Source organism: Aspergillus homomorphus, assembly GCF_003184865.1.
Source record: "Aspergillus homomorphus CBS 101889 unplaced genomic scaffold BO97scaffold_67, whole genome shotgun sequence".
In the NCBI taxonomy this organism is placed as follows: Eukaryota; Fungi; Ascomycota; class Eurotiomycetes; order Eurotiales; family Aspergillaceae; genus Aspergillus; species Aspergillus homomorphus.
The window spans coordinates 85,239-104,400 of record NW_020291953.1 but is presented as its reverse complement, the minus strand read 5'-3'; the positions used below and the strand labels follow the sequence as shown (position 1 = coordinate 104,400).

The 19,162-nt window shown below is 50.4% G+C and overlaps 3 protein-coding genes across 3 annotated transcripts; 2 read left to right on the top strand and 1 right to left on the bottom strand.

Moving 5' to 3' along the window:
- Window positions 1-763: 763 nt before the first annotated feature.
- BO97DRAFT_253362 (oxidoreductase, short-chain dehydrogenase/reductase family) lies at window positions 764-2,692 on the top strand. The gene is made up of 3 exons (XM_025690865.1): window positions 764-1,535; window positions 1,599-1,678; window positions 1,735-2,692. Exons 1-3 carry the CDS (start codon window positions 1,142-1,144, stop codon window positions 2,662-2,664), a joined length of 1,404 nt encoding a protein of 467 aa, XP_025546569.1. The 5' UTR covers window positions 764-1,141; the 3' UTR covers window positions 2,665-2,692.
- Window positions 2,693-3,299: 607 nt separating this feature from the next.
- On the bottom strand, window positions 3,300-5,017 carry BO97DRAFT_253341 (uncharacterized protein). Its single transcript, XM_025690864.1, has one exon. The coding sequence runs from the start codon at window positions 4,628-4,630 to the stop codon at window positions 3,521-3,523; it is 1,110 nt and encodes a 369-aa protein (XP_025546568.1). The 5' UTR covers window positions 4,631-5,017; the 3' UTR covers window positions 3,300-3,520.
- A 3,614-nt stretch (window positions 5,018-8,631) lies between these two features.
- BO97DRAFT_473715 (carbon-nitrogen hydrolase) lies at window positions 8,632-19,069 on the top strand. Its single transcript, XM_025700267.1, has 6 exons — window positions 8,632-8,742; window positions 8,805-9,623; window positions 17,873-17,908; window positions 17,989-18,083; window positions 18,594-18,668; window positions 18,728-19,069. Exons 1-6 carry the CDS (start codon window positions 8,688-8,690, stop codon window positions 18,932-18,934), a joined length of 1,287 nt encoding a protein of 428 aa, XP_025546567.1. The 5' UTR covers window positions 8,632-8,687; the 3' UTR covers window positions 18,935-19,069.
- The last annotated feature ends 93 nt before the right edge of the window (window positions 19,070-19,162 follow it).

The window sequence follows — 19,162 nt, the reverse complement described above, 5'->3', positions numbered from 1 at the left end:
ATGGCGATTTGGCACTACTGAACTAAGCTGGATGTAGGCTGGACTCGACATGAAACCAGTCAGACTGGGCGCATTCATTGGCTCTGGGGGATGGAGGAGGATAGACCTGCGTGGACGAATAAGGGAGAGGATCCCGAACTTTGTCTCAGTCTTGCTCAGTACAGGGTTGAAACATGATCGTCCATCGGGGAGAGGAGGGAGAATGTTCGGGAGGGAATGAAAAGAAGCTGAGCAGCAGATGACGAGGCAAGGAGTACCTGGAAGTGACTTGTTGTCCCCCGGGTTTTTCGCTGGTGGGCTGATGTACTCGGCAAGTACTGGACGGGGTGTTGCTGCCCAAGTGGGATTGGCAGATGACGCCGCAACCGACGGGGCGAACAACCATTGACTCGTCACTTTTGCCTTTCCTCCCTCGTCGTTCTGCACGTCAACCTGCAGCTGGTCTGACTAACTGACTGAAATGACTGAATGAGCACTAACTAACGAACGGATCCTTTCTATCAAGCGATCGTCTTCGCACTGCAGCAGAGTAGCAGTAGCAGTAGCGACTTCTTTCTTTTTTTCCTTCTCCCCGGGCTTTCGCCATCAAACCTTCACTCGCTCCTGCCTGCCATTCTTTTTTTTAACCTATCTTTGCATTTTTTTGGTTTGCTGAACTCTTTTTTCTCATCTTCACCAGACAATTCGGTCGGCCTGTCTGTCGCAATCATCTTGGAAAGTGCAACATGCTGGCGGGCTGGTAAGTCCGAGTGGATGTCTGTCCCCTTGATCGATCTAGATCGCCGCGAGGGACGGTTCTCGTGCAACATTGACACGGCTTCATCTCGAACCATTATCAGTCCTTTTGAGACTTTCTGTCTCGCTTCCGTCGGGGGTGTATTTTGTTGACACTCCGCCCATTTCATCCTGCAACGATCAATCGAACTGTTGTGATTGTTGTTCTGTTGTCTCGGTTCAATCGAACTGGTGATGTCAACCATCTAGAAGATCTGCACTCGCCCAATGCCAGCATTCAACAGGTCTGAGTTCGAATCTTCTCTTCTTCTCATGTCCCGCTTGATCTTGCTTTTTCTCCATTTGTGTGCTATACCTTCACTCGCTTGATTCCGGTCTGAGTCGAGGCACAAAACTCCACCGTACAATGTCGATAGCCCTGGACATCGGGTCCCCCTGCCATGGATCCCCTCACCACCCCGACGCTATCCACTATATGTCGACCTCACCACCCTCTGACCCTCTGCAGTTATACGCCTCGAGCCCCGCTACTTGCCAAGCTGGATACGCAGGGAATCTGTCGCTGCACAATTATCGCAAACTACTGTCTGACAACGATCCTTTGGTCGATGGCCAGGACGGAAAGTCGCTCAGACGTAAAAACGCCGCTTTGCATCTGAACCAGGCCCAGGTCGATTCTGACACGCCGATAACTCCGTTCTCCATGTCTTCGCCAGCCTCAAGCCCACCACCATTGTCGCCGTCCTACTCTCCGAGCGCTATGAGCGACCAGGACCCGGAGAATATGCACGACTTCGGCTGTGAGTAGTTACCCCACTATCGCCCAGTTGGAACGCGCTAAGAGTGACTAATAGCACATCTAGTAGTCGCAAATCCCAACATGCAGGCACCATTGACTGCACCATTGAGTGCAACATACCCCAAGGACAATTCTAGGCTTCTGGTAAGTGTAGTCCTGGCGCAGCCTTTCATTCTCAACTGACGTAGGTATGCGATCAGGATACATTCCGTGACAGGCTTGAGAACTACCCCGAGCCAGGCACAGATCCGGAATGTTTCACCCGCAGGCACACCAGGACCCGCTCCGACTCCATTCTATGGAGCATGAAGAAAACAACGGCGACCATTGTTGACCATGGCACGCCATTCGAAATTATCAATCCCCATGAGTCGCTTAATTTTGCCCGGATCGTTTCATTCATCGAGGATGTCGATGCCTACTCATTACGGGCCTCGAGTGGCCACCATCGCGAATCGTACATCGAGGTGATCAATGAATTGGATCTGAAACCCAGTTTTGAAAGCCCACCGAGTGACGACCACCCAGACGCGTGTTCGGAGAAGGATTCGCAGCAAGTCCACCACGAATTAGTGGGGGACTCGCCGCATCTTCCCATGCCGTCAATATCGGAACGTCTGGAATGCGAGGATGCCGAGGACATGGCCTCGACCTACTCACGCTCGCCCGGGTGCACGCGAAAGCGCCCTGCGCCGCTCAGACCACGGGCCTGGACTGACGTGAGTGACCTTGGAGAGCCGGGCTCTCCGATCCGAGACGATCGTGATTTTCGGTCGCAATTACATTTTCCATTGCCTACCCCTTCCCCTTACTCTTTAGATGGGAACCACCCGACCTCCCTACCCAGTCCGGCGGCCTACTACGATCTTGGTCTCTGGTACGGACCCCATGGGGTCGACCCTAGCCAGGGCCATCCTCGCCCACTATATTCCAATCCAGCCTCTTCACATACTCTCTGTCCGTCTCCATTTAACCCCCATCCAGCCCTGCATCAGCCGCAGGAGATTCGTATACAAAGTGGGATCACCAAAATAACCGACCGTCGCAAGAAGAACGCCAAATCCGGGGGTAGTGGGCCCTTGAAACCTTTCAAGCGACTATATAACATCCTTCAACGCAAGCGCCAGTGATTTCTTCGTTCTACATCCGGTCTCCCCCCTCCTTAATCTGAGTCTAGCGTTGTTTCCTATTTGGCATTTTCAACCTTCCCAAGCATGCGCGAGCGCATGCATTCATGGTTTCCTGTTAGCGATTTTGTCTGTGTCTGTATCACGTTAAGCGATTGGCCTTTATTTGCTAGTTCCAAGGCCTTTGATAGGACCCAAGGTTTATCTTTTCTTTGACCATTATTTGTCGACGTTGACAAGGGCAAGATGCAAATAGAGTCTGGTTTGAGTCTGTGATGACTAGGGCGAGATATTTTGTCTTGAAACTGTCCGTACGCTATGCGTAAGCTGGTGATCTGAACGACGTCTAGAATGAAGCGATGGAGGGTTGAGAATGAAGATGTATAATTATAAAAGTTTGGAGTGCTCAGATGCATTTTTGAAGACCGCACCACTAACACTATCCATATCCTATCCCGCAATAATCCATAACAAAAGAATACACAAAATGTTCCAAGTAAATGTGACCGTTATGAACAAACTGACAGTTTGGGTATCTTTCTTTCAATATGCACACAATGCACAAGCGATTCCAAACCCTGAAAGAAGATAAGCGCAATGATAGGGTGATAAAAGGAAACGCGGGGCGAAAAGATGACATCAAATATGATACAAGAGAATCGGAAAAGAAGAATCGAAAAAGCATATACTAAAACAGTATGTCGAAGGTAAAAGAGAAATGACGGCATGTGCCAGAAGTAGAAGGGAGAAAAAAAAAAGAATAGAAAAAAAGGGAGCCGGTAGGAGACGAAGGCATCTCGTCTTCCTAGACAGATGACGCGTATGAATATCCCGATAGATATGCAGGAAAGCAACGGCCTCACTCGACCATCGAAGCCAGCGCCGCACTGACGAGACTCTTCCGTCGCAGGCCCTGCTCGCTCTTCTTCCGCAGGTCCCGGGTGGAGCAGAGCTGGTAGCTCTTCTCGATGCGATGTGACAACTGCAGTGCGCTGACGCTGCTCTTTCTTCGGGAACGAGCAGTGTCTGCCCATGATGATGTTGAGGAAGAATTGGAGGAGTATGGCGACGACGATGATGATGAAGAGTCTGTGGCGGGGCGGAATCGACTACCTCGCGATGTTGTCAGGGCGCGTCTGCGCGGTGAGGACTGCGGCGGGAGAGAGCTGGGGTGCCAGTCGTCTTCACAGGTGGAGGAGTAGTTGTGTGAGACGGTGGTGCGGAGGGCCTCGTCTTCCGAAATCAGGGCTAGGCGGATGGCTTCCAAGTCCGTGGGATTGCAGTATTGTAGACGCGAGATGTGTTGGCGCTGGGCGCGCACGGTGGTGCTGGTGAAGCTTCGCTCCTCCTGGTAGTCATAGTCGTTATCGTCCGCCATGAGGTCCATTGGCGTCGTAGTGGTGTCTGTTATTGTTGTTGTTGCGGGGGCGGAGGTGGGGTTCAGGTATGGGGAGGAGGACGGTGGTGGGAAGGTCGGGGATAAGGAGCCTGAGGTGAGGGACTCATCGTCCAGGTCTGTGTCCGGGGGTGTGAGGACGTAGCCGGGGAAAATTTTGGCGCTGTTGTTGTTGGGGAAATTGAGGTCGGATGGGGAGGTCGGAGAGATGGGCGCATCGGGGAAGCGGTCATCGCTGGGGACTGCGGCGATGGAGCCCGACTGGTTCTGAAGGGTGTGCTCGTGAAGTTTCTTGGTGAGGGTGCTGATGGAGAAGCGCTTTTGATCGTACGCGGAGAAGGGTACGGAGGTGGGCGCTTGAGCCTGGCCTCGGGAGTAGGAGGATCGAGAGCGAGGCAGGCTCCGGGGAAAGCGCTGGGCTGAGGAGCGCGGTGAAGGACAGCGTGAGGACAGGGGAGAGATTAGTCCGCTGTCGTGGTCGAGGGAGGTGAAGCGGTGGTGTTCATCTCCGTCCAGCGCTAGGCGGGGAGGCCGGGTGGATGAGGGGGAGGAGAACGAGAAGTCCTCGAACATGATGGCGAGACTGGAGGGGCGGATACAAAGGGTGGAGGATAATCAAAAGTGGCACCGTTTTAAAGTGCTGAGAAAGAAGTAATCTCCTCTATAAGTCTGGGAGAGATTGAAATCCGAGACTGATGAGTTTAAAAGTGGTGGTGGAGGTTCAGATTATCAAGATATGGGGGGAGAGAGAATAGGATATAGTGAAGAATAGATAGATAGGGGGAGAGACACAGCGGCACGGAAGAAGAGAGAGAAAGCGCGCGCGCGTTTAGTGCCTGGACCCGAGATTATAAGGCTAGAGCGAGAAGAAAAAAAGAAGGTCCCACAGTGGCCAATTTGCCTTTCCTTTTTGATTCTGGAAGAAGGGGAGAATATTTTATTGCGTAAAAGAAAAAAGTAAAAAGAGGGTCGAACGGATCCAGCGCGCGTAAACGTAAAGGGAGGGCCGAACCTTGGATGGATGGCGTGGGGGGGAAAGACAACGACGAGACAAACGGAGAGAGAGAGAAAGATTGCGAGACTTGAGAAACTAACGGCGGCCAGAGTGGGCCAGTAGAAAAACAACAGGGAAAAGAATTAACAAAACAAGAAAAGAGATTGGGAAAAGGAGAAAGGGGAGAGAGACTGGAGCAGTCGAGGCCTTGGGCCTCTTTAGCCAGGAGGCATATCAAAGACCTTTATAACGAATCCCCCCTCCTTCCCCCCTTTTTTTCATTTAATGTATAAGCCGGGGAAAGAAAACAAAAAAAAGTAAGGATGAAACTAACTACTACCATCTGAGTAACTATGAAAATGAATTCAAGACGAGGAAATGAAGGCAAGAGCAAATCGGAGAAAGACAAACTGCTGACCGCCTTCCCGCCTCGGATGGGGTTTCCGGCGGCTGATTTTGCCATGAAGAAACCATTCATTCATCACGAATTCTACATGTATTTCTTTGCCTCCTTTGTCAATCATATTCTTCAATCATCATCATCATCATCATCATTCTCTTTATTCGTCCCGAGTCTTCTATGTACTTAGTACTATGTAAATACCACGCACTACTGTTTGATGGCTTGATGAATCCCTGTCGCGGCGTCGGCCGACTTCAATATACTCAAGCACCCCTGCTCACAGAGATCTCGATCGGAATATCACGAGATCAAGAGGGTAGTCGATCGCCTCCGAAAAGAACACACACGTCGCCACTGGCTCTGGGCCTGTAATCTCGAACACGGCTCCAATTCTTCCCGGTTCCATATAACGGCCTTCGATCTGCCACGGCCGTCTTGGAGACCTTTTGGACCCTTGTCGCCACCCGCCTTAGCTGCTTTCGGTAGAACAGGCGCGTTTCGGTTTTCTCCTCAGGCAAAATTACGCTCTTCGCTCCGGCTGAACCTACTCGGAGATGTCCGTCCCTTTGGGTCTAGCGCGTGTCAATCACCAGGGGGGGGAGTGAAAATCAAAAAGCGAGGCTCGACTTTTTGACACGGAAGAATCTCTTCAGAAAGTTCAGGTAGACCGTACACGGCTCGGTTCCGAGAATGACAGGATTTGTGACTCGTGAGAACTCAATCCAGTCCTCGAACTCCCGGTCCCCTGACATTTTTGGTTTTCTACCCTCCCGTAAACGGTTAGTTGACCAGTCATATGCGGCTTGGCTCCAGACTCTCCGCGACCCCAGGCTCTCTCTCTCTCGGTGTTTGGGATCCATCTCTCTCTCACTTCAAGGAAGGTTCTTCCTTTCTTGTGAGTTCTCCACGTATAGTGGGGCCTTTGTCTGGCCGAGGTCGGGCTGTCGGAAATAGAAGTCTGCTTTCTTCCGTTGGAGATAAGCACAAGAAGCCGTAATCGAGTGGGTTGCTTTGCGCCTTGCCTCATCGTCTTCTCAGGTCGCTTGAGCCGCGGCCTGCTTTGATTGCTTCTTTGCCTAGTGATACCCGAGCTGACGATTTGATGTCTGAAAATAATCGGTATACCCTTCTAGTACTGTACAGTAGGTAGTCGTAGAATGGAGGGTCAATGTACTCTGGAGTATAAGATTAAGATGCCTGAGACTCAGGACCCACCAACTATGAATCGGGCTGGTTAAATGATTACGCTCCACTCGCTCGACGACTATTCCCTGATTATCTCCGTTGTGCGCGACATTCATGTTGTTAGCCTGATTCCGGGTGGACAGGAGCCACTGGCGATATTTGCAACGCTGAAGGGAAACAACAAACCGCTGCCAGATTGCTACGGTTGAATACCGGGAGTAGATAATTGTGGAAAGCATGCTATTGCATGAAGACATGAATTGAAAGCGATTAAAATCGGAAATGCAATAATGTTTTTCTATAAAAACCCCTGTCTAAGGCTCCGAATTGCATTGGAGAAGTTCCGAACCCGATCCAAGTCCATCGAACTGTTTCCAGCGTATCAGGACGGCCCTTCTCAGCCTCGCAGATGGTCGATGATCGTAGAAACCTTGCCGAGCAAGGAGTAACTGATGGATGGCTTGATTACAATATCATCATCGGTGCCAGAGCCGCCGCTGTCATCTCTCTTCACGTTGGTCATAGAGTGAATGGAGTTCAAGGCGGCATCGGAACGGTTGAGTCTCTGTCAGGTGCTCGTCCTGCGTAAAATGAGCATTAATAGATGTGATCTCGACTGAGCGGTCATTCTGCCAGGTTGCTGTAAGCGAGAGGAATCTTGACGGCAATTGCATCATATGACCCTACCTGGTCGACCTGATTGGCATCTTGTTGCAGTGCGACTGGGCCAGCATTAACGAGCGAGATAGTCCAGAAGGCATTCAGGAGCAGCAGAAGGCCCAAAAAGAGAAGCGTTGGAACGAAGAGATGGCATGACGACTGTTGGATGAACTGTGATAGAAGTGGCAGAGTTTCCTGCGAGATGGAGATCAGAAATCGGGGTATCGCAATAGAGCACAATCTGCGTTATCCTCAAAGCTCGGATTGATGAGTGGCAAATGAGCCATCTCATCCTTCCCTTTATAACAACCATCACCGTCCGGGACTGTAGATGACTTGACCCGAGCTGAAGCTCAGTCTTTTCCTGAAGCGTAGACTATTACACCTTCGAGGCAGGTGCAGCAGAACCATGTCTATACACCCAATGCAATCCGATGTTCGACAAAGGTTTATCATGGAACTATCTACTGGATGTGTGTTGACAGTAATGAAGTAGAAGGGATGCGCATTGCTGAATAACTACAGATGTGTATCTGGACTGCATGCATGCTACAAGCTCACGAAAGTCCCAACTCTCCACTGTGCAGCTTCAAATGAGCCAAACTCTGTGTCGATGCCAGAATCAAGGCATAATCCTCTTCTCGGAGGCACTGCGTCATAAGGTTGGAAGTACATTCCTGCCGGTAGTTCTTCACAACCCGCTTTCACGCTTTCGGAATGACAGCCTTGCGTTCATCGATAAGCGAGTCCTGCCAATAACTCGAGGAATGTAGCTAGGACTGATATAGTAGGGCAATGTAGCACAAAGAGCGAATGACGTCGGTGACTGACTGCCACAGAGATCGATTGTGCCTATCTCATGATCTCTCATTGGTGCATCGTGTCGTTCGGGCAATGTGGCGCTTTTCTGCACTCAGTGGAGCGGCATGACAGAAGCGTTTCTTGCTTGAAGAACTTCCTGGCCTCTTCACTTTGGTAGGCAGGAGTGGTATTGATAGCTATGGTCTAAAGTCATTGTTAGCACTAGAGTTGACTTGGACAATGACTGAACCCAGCTAAATCCATCCTGGTCTTTATTTTGTCGCGTCGCCTGCCTTCGAACACAGGAGACATGTCTAGCTTGTAAGATCGATCTCGATCAAGGCGGGTAAATCCTTCATCGTGGTGTTCACTCGCTATCCTGGGTCAGGTTGACGAATGGAGGAAGTTGATAAGCTCCGTGATAAGCGTAGTGCGGCAAGTCGGCAGAGTTCGGCGCGAACGCCGGCTTCCCTACCCTTCCCCGCAATCGAATCGCTTTGCCTCAACCGCGCTTTCTCCATCCCCTCCTACGTTCATCGTTACCACCAACGATCATCTTTATCCCCATCTCTCCTCAACCTACCACCATGGCATCCTTTCTTAAGAAACCATTGAAGCTTGCTTTGGTGCAGCTGGCCTCGGGTAAGTGATTGCACCCTCAAGAATCAACAAAATCGTTCTAATCGCTCATAACCATCGACCAGGCGCCGATAAGGCCTTGAATCTCGCCCACGCCCGCACCAAGGTCCTCGAGGCCGCCAAAGCTGGCGCTTCGCTCATCGTTCTGCCAGAATGCTTCAACTCTCCCTACGGTACTCAGTTCTTCCCCAAATACGCCGAAACCCTCCTTCCCTCGCCGCCTACGAAAGAACAGTCCCCATCCTACCATGCCCTCTCTGCCATCGCCGCCGAGGCCAAGGCCTACCTCGTGGGTGGCAGCATCCCCGAGCTCGAACCCTCCACCAACAAATACTACAACACCTCCCTCGTATTCTCTCCCTCCGGCGCCCTGATCGGCACCCACCGCAAGACTCACCTCTTCGATATCGACATCCCTGGCAAGATCACCTTCAAGGAGAGCGAGGTTCTTACCCCTGGTAACCAATTGACTGTGGTTGATCTCCCCGACTACGGCAAGGTTGGTCTTGCCATTTGCTACGACATTCGCTTCCCTGAGGCGGCCATGATTGCTGCTCGGAAGGGCGCCTTCCTGCTCGTTTACCCCGGCGCATTCAACACGACCACCGGCCCGCTGCACTGGTCGCTCCTGGCTCGGGCCCGGGCTGTCGATAACCAGGTTTACACAGCTCTTTGCAGTCCCGCGAGGGATATGGAGGCCTCGTATCACGCGTGGGGACACAGTCTGATTGTGGACCCCAGCGCGAAGGTGCTTGCTGAGACGGAGGAGAAGGAGGATATTATCTATGCGGATTTGGATAACGAGACGATCCAGAGTACAAGGAAGGGCATCCCCATCTACACCCAGCGGCGGTTTGACCTGTATCCGGATGTAAGTGCCGGGGGTCAGTAGAATAAAGTGAATGGTCGGAGGTATCAGCTCTTGGTTTTACCCAGCAAATAGACGAATGATGAATATTAAAGCAGGCTTACTATACCTCTCCGTGCGTAGTGATGTCCACCGAGGCTGGATTCACAAAGACAAAGTACATAGAGCTGATTATGCTCTCTGATATAATTCAATGGAGCGGAGCCGTGTGAATACATCATTGTTCTATTCATTGCCAGCCATCTCCAGAGCCGCATATAATAGCTCGGCCCTCCCCTCCCACATCGTCTTCAGTACAACCATCTCAGAACTCTTCAAGCCAGGCCCGGCACCAACCTCCAGCAATTCTACACCATCTTTGACTTACCCCATCGGCCATGCTACTACAGGCCTTTGGGTTGAAGGGATAGCCAAGCCTACTGCTTCAATTCCTGGATTCATTCCAATCCACGCCTATCACCCGCGGATCGCTCGTTCATGTTTTCAAATGATTTCGACGCGGACGGCTCCATCAGACAGACGCCAGTCCCATTCCAGTGGGACCAACGTTTCTCTTTCCCGCACACGGCCATTACTTCTACCCAGTGTATAAAGGAGGATATGTTTTGCGCGGCGAGAATGGGAAAGTGTGCTGCTCACGGTTGCTTAGAAAGCAGCGCGAGATCAAAGAAAACTCATTCGAGCAAAACGATATTTCAGTCGGCTCTGTCCTGGTAGCCCCAGACTACTGCCTAGGACAGCACGATGAGAAGAACGGTGTGACGGAGTCCGGGGATAAAGTGATCAACATCCCAGTCAAGCTCAACCAGCCCTATCAGATATCCCGTCTTGTTAACGAGCCAGGCATCAAGAAGGTAGTCTTGTCATAGTCTGTAGATCGCTCAGACAACACAGGGACTATTACCTCATCCAAACGATGTGAAGAGAACGTGCCACAACCCACGGGTTCGGTACCCATGATACCTCTAGCGGATTTCATTTCCAACGAGATACCGCCGTCAATGTCAGTCCTGACAACGATCTGCTTACCTGCAGCAGCAGCGAGCCCTGCAACCAGTGACGCCGCTGTGGGACCATCCTTCGCGAACAAAACAGTTCAGGTCGTAGTGGAAAACGGCAAAGATGCATGCGCCTGCAATGGTCAAATATCTCTCCCGCTGTACGGCCTGAATTGTTGCTCGCGACTATACCGAGCAAGATAGTGCCTGATGCAGATCTCTCACTTGAGCTTTTTCAGTGTGAGTCTGAAGGATTGCATGCGTTGCGAACCCCCGTAGCGGCAATGCGATTCTCATGCAGGGAGGAATCAACCACCGGGTTTCACCTTCCCTCCAGTTTCTCATCTCAGAAGGACGACACTTCTATTTTCTTTTCGCCTTCGCATCTATTCGTGAACTTTATGCAGATCTCTTGGGGTCCTGTTTCATTAAACTTCGCTTTGAAGTTTGACCAAGGCGTAAGCCCACACTTTTTTCTTTGAACCCCCTTTGGCATTGTCATACCGTTTTCAGAGGATCTACATCTGCCAAATCTCGGTAAGTCATCATACTCAAGAGATACCGCGCAGTAGCTGATGGTCGTTGCAATACGAAGAGAACGAGCCCTTAGCGCGCATGAGGATATACAGGATCATCCAAGAAGTCGTTACGAGCCATCGTCTTCACGTCCCATCATCCACGATGTGGATTCTTGGAGGTTCTCGAAGAAAGGCGCATATTGTTAATCTTTCCTATTAACAGTGCCATCATGGTCGTTGAAAGCTGCCTACGCGGCATACGGCCCCCTTGATCGGTAACGGACCAGGACCCGCCAGAGACGTACGTGTGCCAGATGCAAGATCTCTTGCGGCATGCGAGAACATCCTGGATTATCAAACAGGACTGAGCTCCGACTTGGTGAATTCCTTTCGTCCCTGCGTTCTTTTTTCGCGCTCAGTCAAGCACAGGCTATCTGTACCTGACAATTCAACTGAAATCTATCTCACCTTCGATCCTCCCATTATTCCGACCTTACAACCAATTGATCTTACCGAAGGCGAGGCCAACATGCCAGAAGAAGAGCATGGGATAAAAACACCGGAACACGGGCACGAGGAGCGTGATGATACTTAGGAAATGGTCGACAAGCTTCTGGCCCTCTTGGATGCTGAAGATTTGCCCTACCGTGGCGACCACGGATTTCCATACAAAGCGAAGGAACAAAACTTGAAGGGACTTCTTTTGCTCTTCATGCGTGATTCAATTTGCATCGCGCAAATTGTGCGTCCGCCTAGCAAGGGCTTCTAGCTTGGACGCAGCTACCCCGGCCGTCTTTGAAGAGAGGAACAGGATCGCTCATGGGAAGGGTTTGATCACGCCGGGATTTATATGGGTGGGGGGAGGGGTGGGAGAAAGGACGCCCTGTAGTGAGTCCCTCAAATAGCGAGAGTGGCTCTGCGATTATAGCAGTGGTTTGGAGTCCGGCTGGTGGCTGTTGCAGCGTTGACTGGCTAGATGGTGCTACACTTTGCACACTGAAAACCCGATGTCGAGCTCCACATGCACTGGACCACTATTGATCTTGGTAAAAACTTGTCCTGGGAGGCGGCTATATCCTGGGTGACGATTCGCAGCCCAAGGATATACCACTTTCTACAGCGCCGAAAGAAGCAGAAATGAACTGTTATGCACCCAGCCACGAGAAGTCGGATGCGCCCTAGAAAGTGCTACAACGGGACTTGAAGAAAGATAGTTGAGAAGTTATCTCGCAAATTGGAGTTAATATGATAACTTCTTCCTAGACACGGGTCGTCTTTTATACGTCATAGTCTTGATGGGCTGCCTGGAACCCTGACGAAGTACCGTCGGATCCTTCATTGCGGCGTTGACTTCTTGTTCACTTTCCTCTTCATCTGTACTATAGCGCCCATGACGTGACTCACGAAATCTTTCAGTCGAAATTCGCTACCGACCATGCTATTTGCCAGACTTAACAACTTGCGGGCTCAAACTATGTGCTCTAAGCGCAGGACGAGGGCAGACATGTACGTCCTGTGTAGGGAGGAAGAAGGAGTTGTCTGTATATGGCTGTCAGTGAAGCAACGGGACATAAAGGACAACGTTTTATTTCATCGGAGCTTTCATCCCCCCAGTATACGAACTTCTATGTCCTCTTATCCCGTTCACGCGCTGCACGATAAGCAACTCTACATTTGGATGATATCTGATGATATTACACAGATACCGACAAATGTTAAACCTAGGCCTTTGGCCTCCGTCACGAGACCCGATCGCTTTGCAAATGGGAACGAGATAGGAGTTCAGGGCATGGTCTGTGGGTGAAATATTTGACCAAGTTCTGGGGATCGCAACTGGAATTATGCGGCTTTCCAGAACTCTGGTTATGGACTGCATCGCTACATGATCTGCGGCAGCCTACAGCAATAACTGGGATTGAAAAAGAAGAAGAAGAAGCTGAGCGTGGGCATGTCGACCTGTCGGTGTGTGATCAGTGGCCTACAGTCACCGCGGTGTGGGGTCCGTTGACTACAGCGGGATTTCCGCCTGCGAATGTCCGACTCAGCGATTACTACTGGGTGCTCCTAGCCATAGCCCTTACAAGCAGCGCTGAAAGAGGACTCGGGAGTTAGATACCTAGTAGCCCTTTGACTTCACTAAGCAGGGCCACGTGCGCGCCAAAAGCGTTCCGCACAGTCCGACTATTTGGGATACTATGTTCCAAATAGGAGGGTGCCATGACCGGCACATGGTCTGCATCTTCGCTTTGTCCGACCCGCTCCGTTCCTTGGTGGACTCAAAAGTTGAAGCTTTTCCTCGCATTGTTTTTCTGTATCTTCAAAGTTCTCGGGTGGAACAGAGAGTTTACCAGCTTTACAAGCATTGCATCGAATTGGCCCTATGAGATCGTTTTCTTACTGTAAGGAACGGGAAGGAGCGGGGGGTTGTTTACTTAGTTTTACTAGCTTTTCTAGGCCGAAGTCGAATGATCTTATGAGCCCACTTTCTCCCAATGCTTTGCAGTAGGCCTTCTTCTTAGTACTGTGAGGTATTAGTCGTCTTTTCCAATATGCCATTCTCCCTTCCTTATTATAGGGATACTGGCCTGTTACCAGGGCCTCTACCTGATCAGAATGAGATTGAACGCGCAACACGAACCCTCCCCAGGGCATAAGATTATGGTGGACGCCTGGTCGTAATTAGAGAAGAATATGTTGTGAAATATGGCCCACTTATAACTGAGAATGAGGGACATGCTCTACTCTTTGTTGAAGAACAGCTCAACATCGCAGCACCACGACTTTACGCCATGTATCGCCATCAAGAGATACTATATATCATCATGGAATACATCCCTGGCATTTCGCTAGGGATGGCGTGGCCCTCACTCACTGAAGCCAATAAACATTCGATCGTTGGACAATTACGATGTATCTTCGATCAAATGAGAGCGCTGCCATCGCCCGGATTCTATGGCAGTGTCAGCCGATGGACCCGTTCCCCAGAGGTATTTCTTTTCTCGTGAAAAGAACCCTGCTATTACCGGTCCCTTTCAGACGGAAAAGAAGAATTCGGAAAAGCTATCGCACTTCGCTCAAAAACTATGTGGAGCGAATCAAATATGCACAGCTTTCTCTCCGACTATCTTGCTCGCCATCTCCCATCAGCACTTCGCGATCATCCGCCTATGTTTACTCACGGAGATCTCTACAGAGAGAATGTTCTTGTCCGAAAGGTCGTTAGTTCTGTTACGAATGAAGAGGAGTATGAGGTAGCTGCCCTTGTGGACTGGGAAACCGCTGGATGGTATCCTTCGTACTGGGAGTATGGACATATCTTCCCCCTATTGCAGTGAATTGACGACTGGCCGGAATACGTTGAGAAGGTTCTCGAACCCTTTCCGCTAGAGGCCGCCATGATACGGGTTGTCTTTAGTGATCTGGAGTTCTAATGTGAGATAACACCATGTTGAGACCGCGGTGTCTTTCACTTAGGCATCGGGTCCCCAGTGGGGTCCGCGGATTGGATTCAGTGCTCTCGCATCTACGTTGCTATCAATATCACTTTTGTTTTCGTCAAAGCGACTTTGTTTGCTGGAGTGCTGCTGTACAAGTTTTCCCACGCGTCAATGTCAATTGAGTTAGTTTTCTTGAACAAGAAGGGCATCTTGCCTGCGCGGACAGGCCGAATCAGGCTCGGGCCAGGATTTATTATGCATTACAGTGAATTGGTTCTGCTACGACGCATGAAATTGTTCTCACAGCATATTGTTAGACTTCCAAAACTAATGCCTTCTCCGGTTTCACCAGCAGTGAAAGACTCAAAGGCTAATAATTAGTGGTTCTAGACATACATTCCCTCAATACGACTCTCTGACTCTCTTGGCTTGGCCAAATTCTTCCTGGAGGCTCTCACTCAATCCCGCAGCCAATTTCAAATGTTTGTATCCCACTCTCTCCCCACTCACTGTGGCAAGAGCGTGCGCAATGGCAATGAGATTCTTGATCTATTTATTTCCTAGAAGGTAATAGTGGTGTCCCCGCCGTCGAATCGCACTCCTTCTCCCCCCTTCGTTACTCCTACCGCAGGAGGAGGACAAATCGTCTGTCGGCTCTGCCGAGGGGGAGTCACTACCTCGCCTCTCGCCCCCTCTCGCCTTGGGACGGCCTCGCCTCCAGAAGAGAAAGAAGAGGTGGAGATTCTCACTGATAGTACTGCAAGATAGATCTTTTCCTCCCCTCCCGACATCCATGTTGTTCACACGCATCCAGCATGAACCAGAATAACCAGTCCGTCGATCAGTAGGCTTCCTGAGCATCTCAGTATGGGTGTACTCGTACATGCCATGATAGCCGTGTAGGGTGCTGCTGGTATCATCTGGGTGCGACGTCTGGAGGTACTAGATGAGGATGATGTCAGGGATCTGTTGGGTCGTCTCCTGAGGTAGTCGACACGCTGCTGTGCTGTGCTAGTTAATTGGGAAGGTAGTTGCGGATTGTGGGGAGGAGATCACGGAGGGGGATTTGAGGCGAGTGCTGTTGGTTACAGGGTTTGGTTGACTGTGCGTATGCTTTTGTGACAGTTTAATGGTGCTGGGATCGCTGAGGTGGACGGCGTTGTGTTGGCGGTTAATCATCTTGCTCCCGATTGAATGGCGTGTAGATCATGAGGCAATGATGGGGGTTGTTGGTTCTTGGTTGAGGTTTATCCAGGTGGCTGTATGTTGTAGACTGAAAAGGAGAGAGGAGGGTGGTAGAGGAAGAAGGCCCGCGGAGAGATAACATCTTCCTTACTTGTATGGGCTCTGCTCGGTTCCGGCAGTCATTCCGCCATCATCCTCGGGGGTTTAGTGCTTGTGCTTGTGCGTTATGCTTGTGAACTATATTTTATCTGCTGCTTCTGTCTATACTATATCCAATCACCGGTGTCACCGCAGGAACGATACAGCGCTGTTTCATTTAATCTCGTGGAGATCTACATACATCATCAGGAGGTAATAGTAGATATGACCCCCAAGACGGCATCGTGTGCAATGGCATTCTGTTCCTCGATCTCGCCGACCGCTGTTTCGAGGTCGCTACCTGGCTCGTCACTTGTCTTTTGCGACTTCCTCATGTCCTATGCTCGGTAAGGGACAGTAAATGATTGGTGATATACTAAGAACGGAACAACAAGGGGAAACTCTAAAGACTGAGACTACCACGCGAGGAAGAATATTGAAAGGGAAAAAGATGATAAAACGAATGACTCCGGAGAGCGGAGCTTTGGGTGAATGCGCATCAAATAACCAAAAACTAGACCATCCATTTAGTTACTCTCGTCTGAGCGAGCTTAAGACGATCTGGTCTAATCGGCGTTTCCAGTTGGAGACAAGTCCCTGACTTAGTGTTCAGCAGCGATCAAGACTCGGTTGAGGGTTACAGACCCACCAACACGACGACTTCGGCCTGCCTCGAGGCGATATCGTCAGTACGAGAACCTGGAGGCCTCCTCGCCTGGCCATACGAGACTGTAAAGCTGTAGATGTGCTAGACATGCTAGACATATCACATAGATAAGAACACTATCAACGCTTATCTTATTTAAAACCCCACCGGATCAGGAAGGCTTCGACGACGCTTCCCCCCTACTGACTGTATGTACATGAGCTGGTGAGTGCAGGTCCGGTCTACACAACGAACCTTGTACTATCTGGGGTGCTTGATTGATCCCTTAACCTTTGACTCTGTGAAAAGCTGGAGAACGACTCAACCGATTTTGCCTTTACTACCACAGAGGGCTAGTGGGGACAATCTCCCCAGGCGACATGGCTCAGTGAACCCCACCACTCAAGGCCCTAACCGGGCAGCACAGTATCAGACTGTGGGTTTCAGTTCGAGCAGATGCCTTGCTCGAAAGTTCAGGAATCAGGATCTTGGCTAAGAACTGGAATCAACGGAGACCTTGCGTCGTCGCTCTTGCCATGGCAGCCTCGACCTGGTCCGCTGTTGTAGGATCACGTCCGACCCCACAACCAGAAATGCGGGTTGATCGAGCCCTATGTCATCTGCAGTTGCATTGGTACTCCATATCACGTACCACAGCCAACCTTAAGATGGGACCGATGGCCCTTGTGAAGGAGCAATTGCAAGTTTACCCCGGATCTGCTTGCCAGATGAAGATCATGAAGTGGTCATGCGACCTCCGATCTTGGATCGATTCCCCACTAATCCTATCCGGGGATATCTTCTTCCGCGTAGGGCTCGTTGCAAGTGGGTAGTTGCAGGTGCAAAGTATACCACAATTGGCGCTTCAGAATGAAGCTCTTGAATTAAGCACATGGACTGGCATCGCATCAGGCTCACAGCCTTGCCTGTCCCTGCGCGTCTCAGAAGAATCGGCCTATCCAAAAGATGTGCGGATTCCTTCCGCAAGTGTCCGCTCCATCGCAGTGACTGAAAGACATCTAGGGTTGATCGACAGACTCAAATGTTCCTTCTCATTCAGAAGATCTGTGCGGAGTAAGGAGAGTGTCACTAGAGTGATACATTGTGGCATCCAGCTGAGGATTTTTTAGTTCTGAGGTTCTGATGTTCTGATACTCCCTGTGAATTGAAAGGAAGAGCGCCAAGAATCTGCGAAGGCATACGGAGGCGGTACATCACGTGCTGTAATCGCAGCCAATCAGCACGCCCCCAGTCGATAAGCGAGCCCGCACTGGAATTCCCACCAGCGAAAAACCGACCATCTCGAAATCTCCTCCATCCTTGACCGTCGACGACCACTACAGCCAACGACAGCCGACATCTCTGTCCCTATTCAGTGAGTCCTTGTCGCCATAATATCAGTGTCATCTCGCCCTCGAGAATCTCCAAACTAATCACATTTCTTCGCTTTCCACCGCAGAAATGTCCAGCACCGTCAACAAGACCGGCAAGAAGACCCGCTCGGCCATCGCCGATGTGGTGTCCCGCGAGTACACCATCAACATGCACAAGAGAGTACGTTGAAGAAACACGCACATTGCGATTCCGCTTTTTCTCCACGAAAGAGGACTTGATTGTTTCTCTTCCCCTTCCCTACACGCGACATGCGATACGATCCAGGAACGGAAAAAAAAATTCCTGTCGGAGGTCATGGACGGAGAACAAGAACGACGAAACACACGATGGAAACAAGGACAACCACGAAGCGCGAACTCTCTTAGTACCATCTGAAAAGAGGCAAACGAGAAGGACCGCCAATGGATGTGTTTTCGTGCTGTTGTCGAAATTGTGTGGAGGAACAAATTGGGGGTTTCAACATGATAGGAAAGAAATTTCCGAATCATTTCTCTCTCTCCAAAAAGAAGAATTAGTTTGATGAAGTCCACCTCAAGGCCGAATTTCCCGCATGTTCCATGCAAGATATTCTCCCACACCTTTTTTGCAAAAAAAAAATTCCCTTTACATCTATTTTTAAGATGGCATTCGGGCGGAAGACTAATATCTCTTCTTTTTGGGTAACAACAGCTGCACGGTGTTAGCTTCAAGAAGCGTGCTCCCCGCGCTATCAAGGAGATCCGCGCCTTTGCTACGCGTGCTATGGTAAGTTTCCTCCTCTTCCTTTCTCCTTTGGTCATTACTAAACAACACACCCGTGATAGGGCACCACCGACGTCCGCGTCGACCCCCAGCTCAACAAGAAGGTCTGGGAGGCCGGTATCAAGGGCGTTCCCTTCCGTCTCCGTGTCCGCATCTCCCGCAAGCGTAACGACGAGGAGGGCGCCAAGGAGAAGCTCTACTCCTACGTCCAGGCCGTCAACGTCAAGGAGGCCAAGGGTCTCCACACCGCCGTTGTCGATGACGAGTAAACTGCTCGCTTCGTTCAACGACGTGTGCTTGATATCCCCCTCTCAAAAAAAAACGACCTCATTGTATGAAACAATATCTACTCTAGAATGAATGGGACAATATGATGTCGGGTGTTTTGCTGGATCCAAAAAAAGTTCTAAAACCTCTTCTTCTTTTCGCTCTTAAGTACTAGTAATATTGGAATTGAATGGTGAGATGGGTGTATCGGGTGTGATAAGTACTCTTTC